Raw genomic sequence first — 20,882 nt, 5'->3', positions numbered from 1 at the left:
AGGGGAAAAGCACATTACATAAAGACCTTAAAAGCATTTCGCAGATACAAGGACTTGGAAGCCTTTTTGTTCATGGAGAATTCAATCGAATCAAAGTACAGGGACACTAGTTTTATAAACACAAGAAAAAGTGGAGTTCTTCCAGTGAACTTACATGTGTGAATATGAAATTTAGCAAGGAGAAGAATAAGATTAATAATATAGAATTCCCTTTTACAGTATCTATGACCATGAAGCCAAACAAAACATTTTCAAATAAGAGTGAAAAGTTGCCATAGATATGATCAATTATGTATCTAGAGAGGTCCTTCCACAGATTGTTTGTATGGGGACAACACCAAAATAAATGGAGTAGCCTACATTTTCTGGTTGATCTTTACAAAACGAACAGACATCCCAATCATCACATGATTTGATGCACGCGACCAGTCACGACGTCACTCACTTATCAATTACTAGCCCGGGAATCCAAACACGCGAGCCAGCAAAATGAAGCGAAAATACCAAAGTGGAGCCCAAAAACGGCATGAACAGAAAGGAACAGAATATAGCAAAACTACCCAAGATATCATATTTTCTAACAAAAACTAACTAATCTAATGCAGCAGCGACCATCGCTAGGAAGGATGCAGGTAGCACTAGCACTGAATCAGCCGTCGTTGGAGCACCTGTTGGCGTTGCTAGCACTAACGTTACTGAGCCGGAGGACATGGCTGCAGCTTGCATGGTGCAGGCAGACCAGGCTGTCCCTGCTACAGAAGAGGCCCCACCACCGATCCTTTTCCTGATTTTCCAGCACAGCTACGTTCCTTTAGAAATGCTCTGAAGTCAGAAATAAAACGTATTGAAAAAGGTTCCATCATCTGACCGACCGTCTGCTCCTGAGACATATACATCGATCCTGCCCAGTGTCACCGACGTTGCTACCGCGTTCAAACGCTTCTTAACTATACCAGTCACAGTGGCAAGTGCTGAAAGATCTTTTTCGAAACTCAAAATCATCAAAAACTATCTGAGAAGCACCAGGACAGACTCTCCTGACTAGCCATCCTCAGCATCGAAAGCCAGCGCGCACGCCAGATGGACTTAACAAGCATTGGACTTCGCATTGGACTTCGCACAGACGAATGCAAGGAGGAGAGAACATTTGGTCACTGTTAAGGTAAGAATATATTATTTATTAATATAACTATGGTTGAAGTCTGTCGGTCTGTCCTCTGCTCGTTCGTGTTGATTATTATGTGCATTATACTGTGTACAGGCCTGCGTTGTGTTTGGAGAGGTTATGGCTGAGTCTGGCTATAGGCTATGTCCGTCCCAATGGTTCTGATGGTTCTGATTTACTAGATATATGGCATCCGTTGTGTGCGGTAAACTTTCTTTTTACAAGTCTGTTGTAGGCCTACTGATGCAACGACCAGTTATACTAGTATTAAGAGGTGGACTAATTCAGGTAGGACTGTGTATAGGTCTAGTAGCCTACATATTTTTACGGTGTGCGTATGAAGTGGTCCCCGAAAATTCTTGATTATAAATAGTGGTCCACATACACAAAAAGTTTGAAAACCCTGGTCCAGGACTAGGGCTCGAAATACTGTTTCGTTGCAAAAGGCCCCCGCCTAATCCTTGCGGGGCCCCCGAGATTTTGCGTTACGCCACTGGCTTCTACCAGTTTGTTGTAGCCAGCACACTGTTCTTTGCCATCGCCTGCTGAGGAGGCAGCATCAAGTCTGGGGAGACAAACAAGCTTGTGGAGGGCTGGCTCCGTCATGGGGCAACAACTGGACAGCCTGGAGTCTGTGGTGGAGAGGAGGATGAGGGACAAACTGAGGTCTATCCTAGACAACGCCTCCCATTCCCTCTGTGGCGAGCTGTGGCTGATGGGGAGCACCTTCAGCCACAAGCTCCTCCCACCCAGGTGCAATACAGAGCGGTTCAGACGTTCCTTTGTGCCAGCAGCCATCAGACTGTATAACAGTGCCCGAGTGTTGTGCATGTGTGTATGTATGTGTATTACTAGACATCTACACAGCCTGTATGTATGTATATACTGTATGTATGTATGTATGTATATATGAGTACTCCTAAACATATCTATTCATACAGACTGGAGGTATGTACGTATTTTTTTAATCTATGCTGTACATATGGATGTAGTCCCTTTTCTTCCTTGTTTTTATGCTTATCTAGTATTTTTCTTTTCCAACCTTGCTGAAATTCTGAAATTGCTAAACTTCCCCCTAGGGGTATCATTAAAGTATTTATCTATATACATTTGCCTTGTATTGTACTGTTAATACAGCCTGGCTTCACCAGACCCAATTTGCAAAAATGTGAGCTCACGTTATCAGGATGGCAAAGCAGGCTATTGTTGGTTTTATTTTAAGAATGTTATTTCTGAGGAATATTCTAATATGGGCCATAATGGTATTGTTTCTAGGTAAAACTAAACTATTTTTTATAATACACTTTGAGCATTTCATTACATCTCATTTTGGGTTAAATAAAATCTTTCTTGGCATAAGCTTGGTCTAGATTCATATATTATTAGTGTTACTGACATTGAGCACTTTGAAAATCTAGCAAGGTGTTGTTTTTTTGTTTTTATACAAGAAAAGTTAATTTGAGTTTTTTATACAAGAAGTTAGTCTTCAGCTCATGCATTCTTACCGAACTGACCTATAGGCATTTGAAGCAACTGTGTTTTTGTTTTGCGTTTTTAATTTGCCATATGAGTGAGGTAGTATAACGGAATATGTGAGAGCATATTTGAGAAATGCTATATTTAGAATCTAGAAATGCTATATTTAGCTAATAGCAATGTTGTCTGTAGGTAGCTGGAAATTAAATGGAAACACTAGCGCAGTTAATGGACTGAATGAGTAGTCATTGATACACTTCTTGAATTATTGTATTAATGGTAAATGGAAAAGTGATATTTTGCACGTGGACAAATACAGATGGTTGTACTGAGTGAAGCCAAACTGAACAGCAGCACTGGTTGCCTGACTAATTTCTTTCTCCTGTTTCTACAGGAAGTCATATAATTTATACTGTATTCTGTATCCAATTCTCAGTCTGAGACCAGTAACAGATGCATGTGTTTTCATGTTAATTTGTTGTAATTTATTGTATCGCATTGAAATGCCTGGAAAGCACGTTGGCTCAACTCCTGTTACAGTATAAAAAAGTGACTTGACTTTTTGTAGTTCTAATGTAGAATTCTGTAGTTGTACACAGAGGAACAGAGAATAACCAGCCCCTCTCCTTTAACTGCTAGAACTGCCCATAGCATGTATGATGTCAAGACCATGTTGACATGTCAAAGAAACATAAAGCATCATTTATAAAAACAATTCCATTCTTTATTATTCCACATTTAACCTAGATGATTCCAGGGTATAACAGTGTGCATATGGGCTTCACATAACAATAGCCATGTTTCCATCCACACATTTTATGCGAATTAAGTTATATCGAATTAAAAATGCCTTATGGAAACAGTAAAATCCGATTAAAAGTCATGAAAATTGACAAAAAGTTTGTACTGTCGATCTCGTCAGATTTTCTCTTGTTCGATAAAAGGCTTTTGTGATAAATGCTTTATCCGATTTAAAGCTCTAGATGGAAACGCACGTTCACTGGCTTTATTCGCATTCATATTTTTAGCGATACTCACATAATTCGATTGACAAGGTGATGGAAACATGGCTAATGACTAAAGCAAAAGCAGGTGTGTGTGTGTGTGTGTGTTTGCATAACACTGACATTTTATACCACAGAGGAACCTTTGCACTGTGTGTGTGTGTGACACCAGCAACAAACATACATATGTCTGAGAAAGCCTGCTTCAGCTGATTCACAATACACACCCACGACCCAGACTCACAACTGATCATCGCACTCACAATACACACCCAGACTCACAACTCATCACACTCACAATCTCACCACCCCTACCTCCTCCCCTGACCACTCTCACATTCACTTTCTCTCTCTGTACTGGCATCAGTGGTGATTCATACTCTGTGTGTGTGTGTGTGTGTGTGTGTCTCTACGCTAGTGTGACGTACGTGGCGTCCGTAGCCACGCCACAGTTGTTGTCCTTGGTGGACATGAGGATGTAGCCATCATTGCCCCAGTAGGTGGACCATGAGTTCTTCACCAGCCAGTAGGGCTCCCCCTGCAGGACGCCGTAGCCCACTGCAAGCACAGCGTGGTCCAGGTCGTTTGTGGTATTACCTGGAATACACAGAGAAAGCATATTTTTGTGTGTCTGTGTGTGTATTCTTTCTATTAAGAATGTGTATTCCTTCTATTAAGAACTGAGAGAAAATGCCTTGATTCTTCAAATCATCAGAGCAGTTTTATTGAAGATCTCTGCGGAATAGAAACTAGTTTCTACCACAGAAGGCAAGGCATTGCCACCATCAGACCCCAGAAAACCTTGAGGCTTGACCTCTGTCACGTCCTTATATAACATCTGTTAACCACTCCCATCACAGGGCATAGGAAACTTAAAAGCGTAGGTCAGGGGACAGGAACCTCCTTCTTGTAATCTGATCCTTGGGCCAAAGAGTCATCAACGGCCCTGACTAGAGAGGGAGGGGGGGGGGTTCACACCCTGGGGGACCAGAGAGACCTTTTGTTGTCCCTCAAGACATGGGGTAAATACAGAGCTGGATAAAGAACAGGATTTGAGTTTTGCTACTACAGCATGTCTGAGGGGCGGGACACTAGCCCACTGTAATCACTGTTTAGGACACTAGTTTAGGACACTAGCCCGCTGTAATCACAGTTTAGGACACTATCTTAGGACACTAGCCCGCTGTAATCACTGTTTAGGACACTAGTTTAGGACACTAGCCCGCTGTAATCACAGTTTAGGACACTAGCTTAGGACACTAGCCCGCTGTAATCACAGTTTAGGACACTATCTTAGGACACTAGCCCGCTGTAATCACAGCTTTGTGGATGGCCTAAGCAGCGGTGGGTGGAGCAGAGAGTGTAGGTAGAGCGTAGGGGCCTCACCGCAGGCTGGTTCGTAGTAGACCCCGTGGCTGTAGAAGACGAAGGAGCGGTGCGAGGCGTCGATGCTGACCGCCACGGGGCCGTGCTTGAACAGCGCAAGCCTCAGGGCCTCGCCGTCGCCCGACGTCACGTTGGTGTAGCTGCGCACGCGCGCCACCAGCAGAGACTCGTTGAGGTGGCACAGGCCGTTCTGGGTATAGCACACACACGCACCCACACACACACGCAGACATAAAACCTCTAAACACATGCTGTTCCAAAGATGGCACACACACCGGAAGTGAATGCAGGGCACTGTGTGTGTGTGTGTGTGTGTGTGTGTGTGTGTGTGTGTCTCACCATGCCCATGTAAGCTCCGTAGGCCTCGGTGGTGGCGATGCCCCCGTGTTTTATGATCCACTCGTAGCCCCTCCACTCCTCTCCGCCGTCACAGCCGTTGTTGCCGAACCCCCAGGAGCAGTCCACCAGCATCTGCTGGGACAGCACCTGCAGAGAGCCAGACTGAGGGGAAGGGAGGGAGAGAGAGGGAGAGGGAGAGAAAGAGGGAGTCAATGGAAAGGAGAGACTGACCTCGGCTCTCCTCGTCAGCCAGTCCTCACACCCAACCTCAGGACCTCTATTCTCGATGAAGATGATACTGATAGACTATGGATAGTCTGGTAGTTTTAGCATAAACCTAAACCTGGTTTTAAGAGTGAATGCAGGTCAACGGCTGGCCATTTTCGGCGGCTCGTGGACCCACCCCGTGGTTCGGATCCACTCCAAAATGTAACAACCTCTAAGTCGGCCCATGCTATATCCTTCCTAGTTTCATGAAAATTGATCTGGTAGTTTAAAAAAAAAATCCTGGTCCAAAAATGTAATGGTGGTGAATGGCTAGCTGTGTTTGGGTGGCTCTTGGACCCGCCCCGTAATTTGGATCCGCTCCAAAATTGAATGGGCTCTAAGGTGGCCCTGCTACACCCCCCCCCCACCATGAAAATAGTTGCAGTAGTTTTTACGGTACCGATGCCACCGAAAACATGATCCTTACCAACATTAACGGTGACGTTCACACACCCAAACTCTCACAACCTCACAAAATGGGAATGTGGGATCTTTTGCAGCTTTCCCACTGACGTCAACAGAGCCGTAGTTGCGTTTACCACTGGCTTGGTTCATTTTGAGGCCAACCTTAACGTCTTCGATCTCTGTGGCAGCTTGCACGGTGTCTCCTTCTCACCTTGAGGAAAAGAGCGCCCTCTACTGCTCCAGTGGTGGCAAAGCTCCAGCAGGACCCACAGATGGCCTGGTCCTTCACTGGGGTGACGGCGCCTGCGCACACACACACACACACACATACATACATACATACAGACAGACATCACGCCGCATTACACGGAGGGTCGGTTGAAAAACATATCAAAAACAGATTAAACTTGCATACACAGTCCAAATAGAGAAGACACACACACACACACACACCATAGAGCCTCCAGTCGAGCGAGTCTGGGACCTGCACTCCCGCGTAGAGCTGGGAGGGGAAGGGTAGGCCTCTGTTGGGGGTCTTTCCTCGTTGCCGGCCCCTCATCCGAGCCAACTCTGACACAGAGCGGTCAGACAGAGAGTTGACAGCCAGAGAGAAGGACAGCCCTGCTCTGTTCATAGAGTGGACGTACCTAGGACACAGAGACAGAGAATGAGGTCGCCTAGTAGGAGATATACCTTTCTGGAATGGAACCCAGCCCAAACTCCTGCGTCCCTCTCACCGGACGTTGTGAACAAACGCGTGCTCCCTCTCCTCGTGCTCCTTCTCGTCGCTATAGCGACGCTGGAACTTGTCCTTGAAGTGGCAGAACAGCCGCTGGGCGTGGCCTGGGGGGTTGGTGTGGATCAGGTCGCTCATTGGATTGGCCAACAGGTGGTGTTCCACTCCGGGTCCAGGAAACTCTCCGCAAGCCATCCCTTCAGGTACACCGGGAGGGAGAAGGAGAGAGATAAGAAACCGATTTAAATGTTGTGCTTTATCTGACTGTGTACTGTATGACAGCCAGTGAGTAGGGAGTTGCATGTAACACTTTCTCTCAAAGACAATGTTCCTGTCTCTGCTACCATGTTCCTGTGCAATAGTGAATATAATGCCATTTCAAATGTTACAGCTATGTTCTTGTTGTTGTGGGCCAAGAAGCAAAGCACCCATTCTGTTTGTACCTTTTATTATTATTCCACTTCTTCCGCCATTGCAGTCAGTGGCAGCCCATAACACCGTATGGTAAAAAGTTGTGCATTTTAGCACACTCAGCACACTCAATCATGACAGTCTTCTGGTACCCTTGGATGTCTTGCCTCAAGCCAAGTTCAATGCACCCTATGATGATATTTTTCGCCATATTGGATTTTCTGCCATTTTGGATTTTGTGAAAAACTCTTAATGTATCTACTCCTAGGGATTCTCACCAATCTGCACGAAACTGGTGGGCATCATCTCTAGATTAATGTCTACAAAAGTAGACAATCGCCTAGGCAATTTTCTAAATTGTGGGAGGGTTTCAAATGTTGCTATGGCGTGTTTCACTTGCTGCCTTTCATGCGCTAGTCGCACTTCATGCTTGGCTTCCATATTGCTGCTTGCAGCTATATTTGTTGTTGTTGAGGACAGTAGAGAAGTCACCATTTTAGAATTAGGGTGTACTTCGACCACAGTCTGGAAGAGGCATTCTGTACCAAGGTTTTAAAGAACCTACTGGTCAAAGATGCTATTGTACAGCTTGGGTACAAATGTTAATTGCTGGTGTTTATATTTGGAAGCCTAGGTAATGTCCACAGACTAGTTGTGAGGGGCCTGCAGATGGCAGGAATGCCCAAGCCAAAAGCTAAGGCATTGGCAAAATTCTGTTCAATGTCTGATAATTGGCAGTTGCCACATACAGATATATGGAGGAGACGCTGCTTCCTGTATCCACCGACTGAGACTGAAAATGTATGTTGCTGAGATTCTCAAATCTTGTGCATCTACTACTAGGTTCAAGGATTTCTTGTCAAATGTGAACACAAGATATTTAAGTGTGTGTGTGTGTGTGTGTGTGTGTGAGAGAGTACTACCCACCTTCTGGCAGTGAGAACACTTTGGGGTCCACATGCGTACTGAATTCCTTGTAGTCCACCAGGTATTTATCGTAGTGAGATCCCAGCAGCGTGTTGTAGCCCATCATCTCGTAGTGCAGGGGCGTGGCCGGCTCCGCCCCCCCGTCCTCCGGGTGCGTCACCCACAGTGTGTAGGTGTTCTTCTTGTGACCGACCGTGGTCACGTTCTGCCACACCTCACACAGAGAGCCACCAAGGTACTCCATCCTAATGAACTACCAACAGACAAAAGGTTAATTCAATCATTCAGGTGAACGGGAAAACATTGTGAGGACAACCCACACATGAGCACACACACACATGGCAAGCACACACACACACAAACACAGTAAGCACACACACACACAGGTGGCAAACACACACACACACACTCACCTGGAAGCCCTGGAGGTCAGGCAGTACTCCCTGGGGGGTGACTGGGTCCTCCTTGGTCCCGTTGGCCAGGAAACACTTCATCACGTTCAGCTCCTTCTCCGTGGTCTCAGGAGTGATCTTAAAGGCCGCGCCCCACGGCTGCGCTGCCGCTATCTGATACGTCGACACCTGGCCTGTTGGTCATCACGAATCACAACACACACACGATATGGAGAGACAGAAAGAGACACAGCCTTGTTCATTTGTAATGGGGCCCTTGACTAAGGAGGTTCTGTAAAAGCCAGTGTTCTAACATACTGCTGCATGCATACATGTTGGTTTCAACAGTCCTGAACTCCCAGTCAGGAAAAGCCTTTGATTGGGAACCACACGCCACAACTTCACAGGTGACCTAATTTTAAGGTGACAGACACGTGATTCCTGAGGGTACACTATGACGACAGCGCAAAAGAGTACAAAAGGTCACACTGCAGTGGGTTTGTAACCCGATTCAAAAGAATATAACCTTCATAATGTTGCTTTGTTTCACTTCTTTATTTGAAGTGCTGATAACGCAGTTTAGTCACTTGGGCTAGACACAGCTCAGTTTCATATCTGTAATTTAACACGAAGTGCAGAGCTTTTTTTAATACCGGTAACCGTTAAGGCATCTACGCTCATCGGCATCAGGTCCTAATGTACTATTGTTCTCACTCATACAACAATTTCCCCTCTGGGATAAATAAAGCACCTATCTAACATGTCTGACAGCATTGTGTTTTCCGAAACAATCTGCAATGGAGAAATAAGTGCAGAGTGTCACCATGTCAATCTTTCGTGCCACCAGCCGACACAGCTTCAGAAGTTTCTGTGAGCAGCTCCCACAAACATCCCCAGCAGGTCACACAGCTCTCCTTGGTTTTATTGTGGAACATTTGCCCCCCTGGCATCGAGTTATCTTCCCCGGAGTGAGGGAGGTGCGAAGTGATGCTGCTTATGCCTAAACCCTAGTCAAATTCCTAGTACTGTATGTGTGAACTATATACATGGCTAATACACAGATCTTGAATCTTGAGGCAGCAGCCTTGTCGTTCATGTAATTCTGCTCAGAATATAGTCTCCAAATTACTTGAATATGTTTGAATTTGTTTTCTGTCGCATTCATTGTCTCAATGGGCTAAAAGGGCCATTGTGCAAATGCATTGATTCAGCTGGAGGAGGGAGGCCAGGTCATTTACACCTGAGTACCACTGGGTACCAGCATTAACAGATGTTGCGCTTATAGGGGGTGTTTCAGCTTCATAAAAACAGAAAAGAAACATGTCTAATTCCTTTTGTAATGCACATTTTTTAATCATGACCTTGTAGACACGTGTAGTACAGATATTTAGGAAAAGTTAGGGCAGGGTGTAAATGTTGAATAGACACTGACATAATAATTTTACATTTAGCACCTAAACACCCACTGGCGTGGTAAACCTAGTGTTAATGAGCAGCAACCTCAGCCACAGAGGTCGAAGGTTAGGTAGGTTGTGTTACCATGGTAGTAGTCGATGCGGCTGGCCTTCAACTGCACGTCGACCCAGGCCTCAATGGGTTCCTTTATCTCAGCATACGGAAGGGAGATCACTCCTGTAGAAAACACAAGCCAATATGGTGGACGCAATCCAACGCAGGCACACATAAGAGTGCAGGCCCGGCGCCAGGATGAAAAAACTGAGGCGGCAGTCATAAATTGCAAGGGGGCATACAACCTCTAGGGGGGTCCGGGGCCCCGGAAGAAAAATTTTAACAGTGTTAATTTAGAGGCATCAATCTGGTGCACTTTGAGAGTGAGATCTAGAAAGCTACAATTCAACTTTTATAACTTTTATAGGGGTTTTTATAGGGGAGCTTCAAAGCACCGCCACCACCACAGAAGAACTACCTCGGAAAAATAATTTCACTCGGACAGAACGCGTCTCAATAAGTTATTTAATGGTAGCGCCGAGGCTTCAAACCCCAGCATTTGTTAAAATACACCCATTTGCTTAGGTAAGTGAAGTTTCATGTTTATCTGACACCTGTAAATATGAGCGTCTCTCCTAAATAGGCCGACACCGATTTATTTTGACGGCAAAGTGAATGGACCGGCAAAGGTCTGTTGTCTGGCATGAGCGAACGTAATGCGACAACGGGACTGAGAAGGGCTAGGTCTCCTTGAGTATAAATAATTTAATGCACCATGGTGAGCACCTACGCGTTACGGCCTATAGCCTTCGAAGGGTTAGTAACCCTTTACTAACCCTTTGTAACCAACCTGACGAAAGCTACAGGCCGAAACGCGTATAGGTGCTCAACATGGTGCATTAAATTATTTATACTCAAGGAGACCTAGAGTGTGCGGCTTACTTTCTTTCTGATAGGTTGGCTACATAAAATCTTTTGGGCTGTAATTTAAGGGCAGAATAAGCAGACAAAACGCACAAGAAACCAATGATTTGGTAGATCTCACCTCTCGCTATATGGCTATGGCTCTGGCTATATAAAATAGTTTGGGCTGTAGGCCTAATTTAAAGTGAGGGGGCAGAATAGGCAGACAACACGCGCAAGAAACCGATGACTTGTAGACCTTATCTCTCGCCAATATTTGGGTTCTTGCAATTTCGGTAGGTTACAAAAAAATGTTGATGTAGCCTAATTTAAAGCGAGGGGGCAGAAATGTAAACTGAGGGGGCAATGTCCCCTCGTAGAACCGGGCCTGCAAGAGTGTCTGAGACAATCGATTTGATTTCAGCGCGGCTTGCTGACCTTTGACGTGGTATGTCTCCCCAAAGTCTGGAACTGGGGGGAGCGCTGATCCCTCTGTGGCTGCAGAGAAGAGAGAATGTGAGAGGCGATGAGTTTACACACACAAACTAAGAACCAGCTCAAATGTGGGGTTGTTCAGTTAGGCTACAATCAGCATATCAACATACCGCCTCTATTGGCACAGAGTTGCAATCACTCTGAAAAGAAACATCACTGTCTTGATCTTTGGGCTCGACTAGGTCATCATAAACAACCTTTGAATGACCAGTGATAGCGCACTCTTCAGAACTCTGGCTGTAACATATGCTAAGATAGCCTATCATTAACATGAACGACGTGAAAATGCCATTCGCTGTTTTGATAGAAACCTTGGCTTGTTGTCGTTATTGGCAGGTAAACAGCTGGCATAGGCCTACTCTATTGCACACCGTTTCTCGCGGTGCCCGACTGACTGCTGTCACGAGACCTGTAAGTACCAGGCCTGCATAAACACAAAGCAGTTCAATTAAATAATGTTTATGCCATGTCTCTTTGTGTCAGAGGCGGCGAATGCAAACACAAAACACATCGTCGATGTAATTTCCGAACTTATTTGAACAAGATAGCCTGAAGATGAAGTCTCTTACCAACTGCAGTCCACAAAAACACAGCCGTAATCTGCCAACACCACATCGTTCATATGGGTTCAGTCAGACAAGGTAGCGGTCAGATATTGCCACAAATCACTCATCATACGCGTATACTGCAGATGCAAAGTAAAGAACCCGAATGAGTTCCTCGTGTTGTTAATGATTGGCAGTTTGCTTGACCAACCAAGAAAGCTTGGAAAGATATTCTCCAATCAGAAAGAAGAGGGCAGTGCTATGGGTGGAGACTGACCATGTGATTTAGTGGCATGTGATTTCGTTTTGGGGACATCGGGACAATTGGGAACAATTTTGTTTAATTATTTTATGACAGACTCGCATAATTTTAACCACAGCAGCTAGCCTCGTAAGACATCCTGATCTCGCGAGTTTCTGTTTCTCACTGCGCGCAGATATAACTCTCAATCCAGTCAATGTGGATAACCCTAAATTCAACACCAGTGTGGTTCTGAACATTCCAGAGTTTCTAACCCCCACCCCCCAACTGTGGAGAACAGAGAAAGACTCTCTATCTACCAACACAACTGAGGTACAAATCCAAGCAGAGTCTGATGAAGAGGACTGTGGAGCACCAGAAGCAGCCAGTGCCCCCCCTCTGTAACCCCAGACTGTCCTCCAGCTCAGGGTTGAGAAGAGGAGGAGGAGAGAGGAAGGCTGCTGCCTCAACTTAAGCCTGTCAAGTCAAAGAGAACCCAGGCTGGAAGTAGGAAGTCGTAGGAATCACTCCAGCACACGTCTTTTGGTAACTCCCATGTCTTCTCTTATTTGGATAGTTGAGCATGTTGTAGCACAGAAGACAGACCTCCATCCTGCCAGTCACAGTGTGAGGTACAACTGATGTGGTGGCACAGAAGACAGATCTGTCTCCCTCCAGGTTTCCCCCAGGTCAGACTGGAGCTGCAGGAGACCGACGGTGTTGATGGTCCCCAGCCCAGTAGGTTCAGCTGCAGGAGACCGACGGTGTTGATGGTCTCCAGCCCAGTCAGCTGCAGCGCCACAACACCACACACACTGTCACACACCAATCTATCACCTCACACAAGGAAAAACATGGGTTAACTGATTACAACCCTGTTTATGACCCCAGAATTAGAGGACCGGGACCTCCAGACCCTAATAATTTGAAGTTTAGCCAGCCTCACTAATTGAAGGTTGCTGGGCTCTTGGATTGGATACTACCTACCTACCAACTGAGAGAATCTCAATTTGAGCTTGACACTGGAATCTTGGATCTCTCATCTTGACTATTTCCTGAGGCAGCTGAAGTAGCCTAATTCAACATGCCAGAGGCGATGATGGTACTTTTCTATAACTCCATCATCGAGTCCATCCTCACCTCCAACATCATCACCTCTGCCGCCACAGAAAAAAACAAGGACAGACTGCAGCGCATCATCCTTTCTGCTGAGAGGGTGATCGGTTGTAAACTGCCATCCCTCCAGGACCTGCACGCCTCCCGGGCCCTGAAGCAGGCCAGAAAGATTGTGTGAGCTCGGTAGATCAGGATGGTCTCAGTGAGAGGCCAGTGGGGTAGATGTCATGTAGCAGAGGATAGCCGGCCTGCCTGACCTGGCAAAACAAAGCATAGCCTGGCGACGCGTCGTGCAATTTAGACAGAACCTAGGGGACATTTTATAGACAGGAGTTGAATTGAATAGATAGGGAGTTAGGGAAACAGCGTTGAGACGCTCCGTGTAAATGAGAAGTCGACACCGCCCTCTGCTGGTCTGCTAGGGAAATTACAGGAGCGTCAACGATGACGCCACTACGTTCGCACATACGTATATTTGTATTTCGTTTCAATTGTTTTGGACCGACCGGGACCGACTGATCCCGAACTCGAACATCAGGGACCTATTCGTTTAAAGACGTTATCGAAGAACTGATTCTTGTGAGCTCTGAACAGGTATGGAAGTTTATTATCGTCCTGTGTGTGCAGAGTCATTTGAGACAAATGACTCTGCAAAACGTTGTAGCGGCGGCTCAAGTAGCCTAGGCTATTTTTTCCGTCCATTGAATTGCAAACGTAAATTTCGAGTAGCATGCACACATTCTGTGCAATATAGCTGCCCATGCTTTGTCATATAATACTTCCAGTTACGAGTCAGTACAGTAGGCCTATTTGCATCAGCCTTCTGTTGAAAATGGGTGAGTTATGTGGGTTGCGTTTTATTTCAAATTGAGTCATTGTGTTGGCAAATACTGTAATTTAAGTGCACAATGCTATTTTGTATTTTCATTAACAAACAATCCAATAAATAACATATCCCGATTAGTGCTTGTGAACTAGAGAACTCGGAGATGCAGTTAAACGTCTGTTTCTCTGCAGGCCAGCCATGACGACCAAACGTCTCATCACCGACTCCTTCAAGGTGGTGAAGAAAAGACAAAGAAGGGAGAAGAAGGAGAGACCCCCTTCACCTCCACAGACAGGTGTGTGTGTGTGTGTGTTTTATGTTTAAATCGGAACTAATGATTTCAGTCTGAGAGTTTTCATGGACTTAGAATTCCTTTGAATTAATTCCTGTTACTGATTGGCTGGCTGTGTCAATCTGAACTCCCTTCCTGTCCCTTGACCAATCAGAGACCGAGCCCCGCCCGCCGACTGTCGAAGAGAAGGAGTTGCAGGAACTGAGACAGTTTGACGTGGACTCACTCTTTGGACCCTGCACAGGTAACACACACACATGTACACACACACACATACAGTATGCATGCACATACATGCACACTTCAATGGGCAAGCTCTGTGAACCCTCTTTGTCTTCTATACGTCCCTCTTTCTCTCCTTCTCCCCCCTCCCTCCCCCGTCTCTCAGGTATCAGTCGTATGCAGAGGTGGGAGAGAGCAGCGCTTCATGGGTTAAACCCGCCTGAGGAGATCAAGGCGCTGCTGCTCGGCAGAGAGAAGGACCCTGACTACACACAGTGGTACTGTACAACACACACACGCACAAACACACACACACATACACACATACAGACAGACCCTGACTACACACAGTGGTACTGTAAGACACACACAACAAGCTCACGTAATGGTATGGAACATATCTCAAGACCCTTTCACTCATACACTGAAGACCAGAAATTACCCAGAGGAGCTGTATGTGAGAACGCGAACGTCCAAATCATTTACGCCGGAATCTACCCTGCCAGCGTGCCCTAGTAACAATGTGACTGAGCCAGTTTGAGCCCATGCGTGAATAAAGCAGGTCATTATCCACAGAATTCACAGCTGGCGAGCGAAGAAGAAGAAGACTTTACTCGTCATACGGCTTTGACACTCCAACACACGCATGCAATGGGCGACATGAACACACACATGCAGTAGGCTGCCGCCGATGAAATGTTCTTTGCTCTTATCCTATCCCGTCGTCCTTCCCCCAAGGGCGGACAGGAGCAGACAGTAGGCAGGAGTAGGCATGGGCCACGCCAGGGGGACAATCCAAGTGCTCCTGTCCGTCTTCACCGTGTTTTTTGTATTGGGTTCTTGGGGAGGAAAATCTTGCGAGCACGTGGAGAACATGCAAACTACACAGGTCCAGAGACCTTGCTGTGAGGTGACAGTACTATTTACTACGCCACCATGCCACACGTGAGCGATTTTGGGGTTCAGTGTCTTGCTCAAGGAAACTTCGGCACACTCCGAAAGCTGGGATTGAACTGGGGACCTTGTGATCCACAGACGGCCGCTCTACCTCCTGAGCTATGTGCCGCCCTGTGGGCGTGTTGATGCATGCACGAGGAACCATAAGAATACAAACATCCCAGAATCAGAAGTAGGGTGGACAATTAATAGAACACACTAATTTTTACTTACTTACTTACTTACTCAATCAAATCAATCAACCACCAATCAACCAATCAATCAATTAATAAATCAATCATCTTTGTTCCTTGAGGAACAAAGTACTAATTGACTGCTTCCTACTATCTGTGACTATCAGCTTCCATCTGGTCCTGTCCTGTGCAGCATGTTGTTAGGTCAGGTTAGCTGTTTTCAGTTCCAAGGTCACAGCTCTTCACCAGGTGTTTTTGGCCTCCCTTGTTTCCTCTTTGCAGGTGGAGTCCAACTCAAGGCTACTTTAGGAATACAGTCCTGGTCCATTCTGAGGACATGTCCTAGCCATTGGAGCTGGCGTTGTTTAACTTCCACTACATTATATTTATTGAATTTTGAATTTTTACATTACATTGAACATTAACATACATTAAACATGTACAAACACCCCACCCACCTTCCTACCCTTAACAAAAATATTCAGGACAAAGGAAGAAAAGAGAAAGTAACACTAATTTTGGGGCAAAGAGGACCAATGGCAAAATAACTGTAGAGTAGCTGAAACGCTGGCGTGAGGTCACAGTAAACACATTGAGAACAGGCTTTGGTCCCGAATGGAGCATAGAAGACTGCCTCTCTCCGTGGCACCAACATTTTTCAGTCATTCCTTGTTTTCCTTTCTTAATAACAAGCTGTTACTAGCACAAAACTGAAAACGAACACATCAGTGACCAAGCAGACACCTACGCCTTGACGTTAAATGACGTTCATGCTGCAGTATATATTGAGGAAGTTATTTGAATACAGTTTGTTTTAACCCATTTAGACCTAAAACGCCTGCTAAAAACGTCTTTAAAAACCTAAGCTATTTGTGTAAATAACCTCTTAAAACCTGAGGGTTTTCTAGAAAAACCTGACAAAATGGTCAACGTCCACTAAAACCTTCATATCTCAGCCTCTATAGCACCTAGAAACATAAAATAAAAACCATTTGAAAGCTTACCCCCTTGGCCTTTATTCAAACATTTTCACTTTGCTCTAATCATCACCACCATTTTTTTTTTTTTTAAATCAGTAAACATTAAAACAACATTAAAATAATTTAAAAAATCAAAAATAAAATGACAAAAATATAAATCTGTACACATTTCTCAATTATCAAAACAAGTGGCAGTGTAACAAAAGAGACAAGTGTGAAATAATAAAACAAGGTGGGAGAAGAGAGGGGTGGGGGGGACTCAGGAGACTGGTGGTTCACTGGTGGCGACGGACGTGCTTGCCAAAGCAGTGAATGTGCAAAGGCTCGTTGCACTGTTTGCAGCCATAGACTGTGGCCTGGGCACGTTCATCAGTGCCATACCGTGACAGGGCACACTCTCGGCAGGTCTTTCTTTTGTCGAAGATCCTGTCCAGGTCGTGCACCGCTGAGGCTCCCGTCGGGCCTGAGGAGACCTGCGGTGCACTCCTCGCTGTCACAGGAGTGACCAGTTCCTCTGCCAGGTCCTCAAGCCAGTCTTTGTAGCCAGTGCTCTTGTATTTGAACGTGGCTCCTCCAGCAGACCTTGCAACCACAAATGCATTGTAGCATCCCACGCCCAGGAAGAAGTAGAAGAGCCTCCTCCACCACTTCTTGGATCGGTGCTGGAACTGGTAGTATCCCACCATCTGGTCCAGCAGATCTACACCTTTCAGAATCAAAAGAATCAGAATTATATTTACTGCCTTGTAGACAAAACTCAGAACAAGGAATTTGTCTTGACATATTATGCAAAAAACACAGACACATATACATACTGTATACAAGGTGCAGAGACAGGACAGGACATTGCAAAACAGCAACCAGGTCATCACAACATACATATGTACCTTTCATATGCTTCTGATACTGCGAAAGGCTTTCTGGCACCTCAACCACAGTTTGGCTCTCCTCTCCTCGGCCCCTCCTCTTCACAGACCCTTTAGCAGTCGGATCGTGAAAGTTGGAGAGGACCATGACCACCTTGGTGTCCTGCCAGACACAGAAGGTCAGGTCATCCTTCTGGGCCACCTTGTACTCGTGCTTCCTCAAGCCAGCTTGCTTTGTTAGGGACTTGTTTTGGGGGAGGCCCTTGCGGTTGGCACGCACAGTGCCGCACGCATCTATTCCATGGCCCTTGAGGTCTTGAAGCAGCTCCACACCTGTGTAGAAGTTGTCCATAAAAATGGACAACTGAGACCCAAAGTAGGGTGTGGCCAGATCCATTACTACCCGGTGAGCAAGGCCTTTCTCTGTTGTGCCCTCACGCCCTGTGTACACCTGATAGATAGACAGACAGACGGACGAATAGAGAGAGAGAGATATCAACTTTCACAGTAATATTTACAGTTATTTACAAAAACCTTTGTCAGATGTGGACGGTAGTACACCCGTGTACATGGATATTGCACCCAAATATTTCACCCACCTGGAAGTTGGTGACATATCCAGTGCTGCTCTCGGCCATCACCCACACCTTCACTCCCCATTTGGTTGGCTTGAGAGGCATGTACTGACGGAAGCCGAGTCTTCCTTTGTACTTCACCATACTCTCATCCACCGTCACAACGCTGTCCACCTCATAAAGTGCCTGGAATCTGGTGGTGAGGAAGTCCAGATACCACCTCAGATTCCACAACTTGTCTGAGTGGTCCACATCTGATTGGTTGTCTTGTAGATGGAGATATCTGAAAATGCACATGGGAAGGTGGATGAAAGCTTATACATTTGTACATTTTATATTTTTTATGTTATTATCAATCATCATCATCAGGCATTATTCTTAGTAGCTGTCATAAGACCTTAGGCATATTATTACTATTTATTATAATGAATTACTATTTATTATTTATTGTTATTATTATCAGTCATCTTGATCAGGTATTATTATTAGCAATCATGATAGGACATTATTATTACTTTTGGTATTATCAATTATGACCAAACATTATTATCATCAATCATCATAAGAAAGTTTGTTTGTCATCATCATCATGAGACATTATTATCATCATCAATCATTGTTGTTATTATTATTATTACCTCCAGATGATGGCAAATCGGTCCCTTGTCATGGCTTTGGGGAAAGTGGTCTGAAATAGCCACTTCTTCTGTCGCCAAAAATCTCTCCGTGCGGGAAGCTGGAGAAGACCCATGGCGATGCAGAGCCCGATGAACGTCTTCATCTCTGTCACTGAGACAGGGATCCACTTGCTGCTTGATGGAGTTCGGATCCTACTTTGTTCGGCATATCTATTCGTTTCAGTCACCATTCGCACCCACAGCTCTTCCGTGAAAATAAGCATGAACACCTGTAGCGGTGTCGCATCCTCAGGTATATCTACCTTTGCGCCCGGCTTGCGAGTATATGGTAGCTTTGGACGCGGGTGAAAATCATCTGTTTTCCATTCGTCCTGGAACCCAACAAACTCTCCATAATCCCCCTCTTCCTCCTCCTGAAACCGCCCTCCCATCCACTGTGCTCTATCTATCGGATCAGTAGGCACATGCTCCTCTGAATCATCATTTTCATATGTGCTGGCATCTAGTTCAAAATCGCTACCATCACTTGGGTCAGCCATGATCGCAACTATTTTTTTTTCTCTCAAAACATTCACCTCGTGTACTTCAGCGAATCATGTTGCAATAAATTGGTCATGTGTCTTAAAAAAAATCCCCAAACACTTTATTTTGCATGCCCCACGTGTATTTTAACCAATCACAGTGCATTTCATTGATCACATGCCTTTAAAAAGATAACAGCGTCTAAAGCATGGATGTATTAATAGAACTGGATACAGCCACTCCATTCACTGACCGCTATCAACAATGAAGCCCTATTGAACCGCGCCATCTTGGCAAATTTGTAGTCATTTGACCATTTCCGGTGACTTTTGTACTTGCGCAGTTGTGCTTCTGTCCTACGCGCGTCCACGTCCACGGTCAACTATCGAATGGCCGACTGGTGTAAGATGGATAGCCTAACGTTAGAGAGATAAATGTAGGCTATGGTTATGTTAATAAAGCTAACAATGATGTTGTAACATGCATGCAGCACTGCCGATCTGAACGATTGATTCATTATTACCATGCATCGGTATTGGGATTGATCAAGGGCGAGTGTGAAATAGCAGCCACGAACTCAGCGGGTTATCCGAGATGCGGTAGCCGCGGCCAAAGCTCCTGCTGGCGGGGAGTGAAGCTCTTCAACTCGCCGGTCACTGGCTCCCTGGAGGAATTTAGCCTGGCTGCAATAACGTTATCGCGAACGGAATGAATACCATCTACTAGCAAACAAAACATCTTCAGTTATATTTAACCTGTTAAAACTAAGATGCCTGGATGAAAAAAAAAATCTCAAATGGATATATTTGACAAAAACAGGTTAATATGCAAGCCGGTTTTCATTGCTAAATCAAAGCGGGGAGAGCCGGGAACGTGCGTGGACGCGCGTCGGACAGAAAAGCTCAACTGCGCAAGTACAAAAGTCACCGGAAATAGCAAAATGACTACAAATCTAGCCAAGATGGCGCGGTTCAATAGGCCTTCACTTTAGATTTCGAATCCTGGGGTCTAAAGTGACATGAACGTCTCATCCGGCCGAATGGGAGAAACGCGCATGCGTTGCATCCGGTCTTAAAGGTATATACGCACAAATGCGGCATCCGGTCTACGTCAGCTAGCATTGAAAGAAGGGCACACGCATGCACACACACACACACACACACACTCACTCACTCACTCACTCACTCACTCACTCACTCACTCACTCATTCACTCTGCTTCACTGTAGAACATCTATACATTTGGCAAAAAAGAGATGATCCAAATCCAAAATTAAAATAAGAAATTGCAGGGCTTTACGTATAAATACATCTGGAGCTTAGCTGTTACTCTTATTGTGTACACTCTAAATAACCTATCACTGACGTAAGTATTTTGTCTTTTTCACAAAAGTATCATATTGTGTCTCTCGTCTTGCAGCCTGTGGAGGGACTACCCCTTGTGAGGAGCGTTCAAGAGAGAAGACGGAAGAAGAGGGAATGAGATGATTGTCCAAAGTTCATGTTGACTGCTGTTGTCACTCAGTTTTGAGACACTAAGTTTTTATTAAAACACTTGACTCTTGTTGGAATTGC

At 45.4% G+C, this 20,882-nt stretch overlaps 2 protein-coding genes across 4 annotated transcripts; one reads left to right on the top strand and one right to left on the bottom strand.

Annotated features, from left to right (window-relative positions):
- Positions 1-3,245: 3,245 nt before the first annotated feature.
- On the bottom strand, positions 3,246-12,069 carry LOC311323241 (digestive cysteine proteinase 1). The gene is made up of 11 exons (XM_084455435.1): positions 11,925-12,069; positions 11,299-11,358; positions 10,048-10,140; positions 8,530-8,702; positions 8,117-8,369; positions 6,780-6,975; positions 6,496-6,689; positions 6,254-6,345; positions 5,371-5,532; positions 5,032-5,221; positions 3,246-4,242 (listed from the first exon to the last, which is right to left on the bottom strand). Exons 1-11 carry the CDS (start codon positions 11,968-11,970, stop codon positions 4,055-4,057), a joined length of 1,647 nt encoding a protein of 548 aa, XP_084311561.1. The 5' UTR covers positions 11,971-12,069; the 3' UTR covers positions 3,246-4,054.
- Positions 11,919-20,871, top strand: pold4 (DNA polymerase delta 4, accessory subunit). 3 transcript variants are annotated; one of them, XM_084455437.1, is made up of 6 exons: positions 11,921-11,996; positions 13,796-13,851; positions 14,275-14,378; positions 14,530-14,619; positions 14,764-14,875; positions 20,728-20,871. In XM_084455437.1, the coding sequence occupies exons 3-6, from the start codon at positions 14,282-14,284 to the stop codon at positions 20,750-20,752; spliced, it is 324 nt and encodes a 107-aa protein (XP_084311563.1). In that variant the 5' UTR covers positions 11,921-11,996; positions 13,796-13,851; positions 14,275-14,281; the 3' UTR covers positions 20,753-20,871. The 3 variants fall into 3 exon arrangements, with proteins under 3 accessions (XP_084311564.1, XP_084311563.1, XP_084311562.1); XM_084455438.1 differs by lacking the exon at positions 13,796-13,851 and having other exon boundaries at positions 11,919-11,996; XM_084455436.1 differs by lacking the exon at positions 11,921-11,996 and having other exon boundaries at positions 13,626-13,851.
- The last annotated feature ends 11 nt before the right edge of the window (positions 20,872-20,882 follow it).

The sequence above is a fragment of the Borostomias antarcticus genome, assembly GCF_949987555.1.
Source record: "Borostomias antarcticus genome assembly, chromosome: 21".
Lineage (NCBI taxonomy): Eukaryota > Metazoa > Chordata > Actinopteri > Stomiiformes > Stomiidae > Borostomias > Borostomias antarcticus.
Note: the sequence above shows the minus strand (reverse complement) of the source record. Positions and strands in the feature narration are given on the sequence as shown.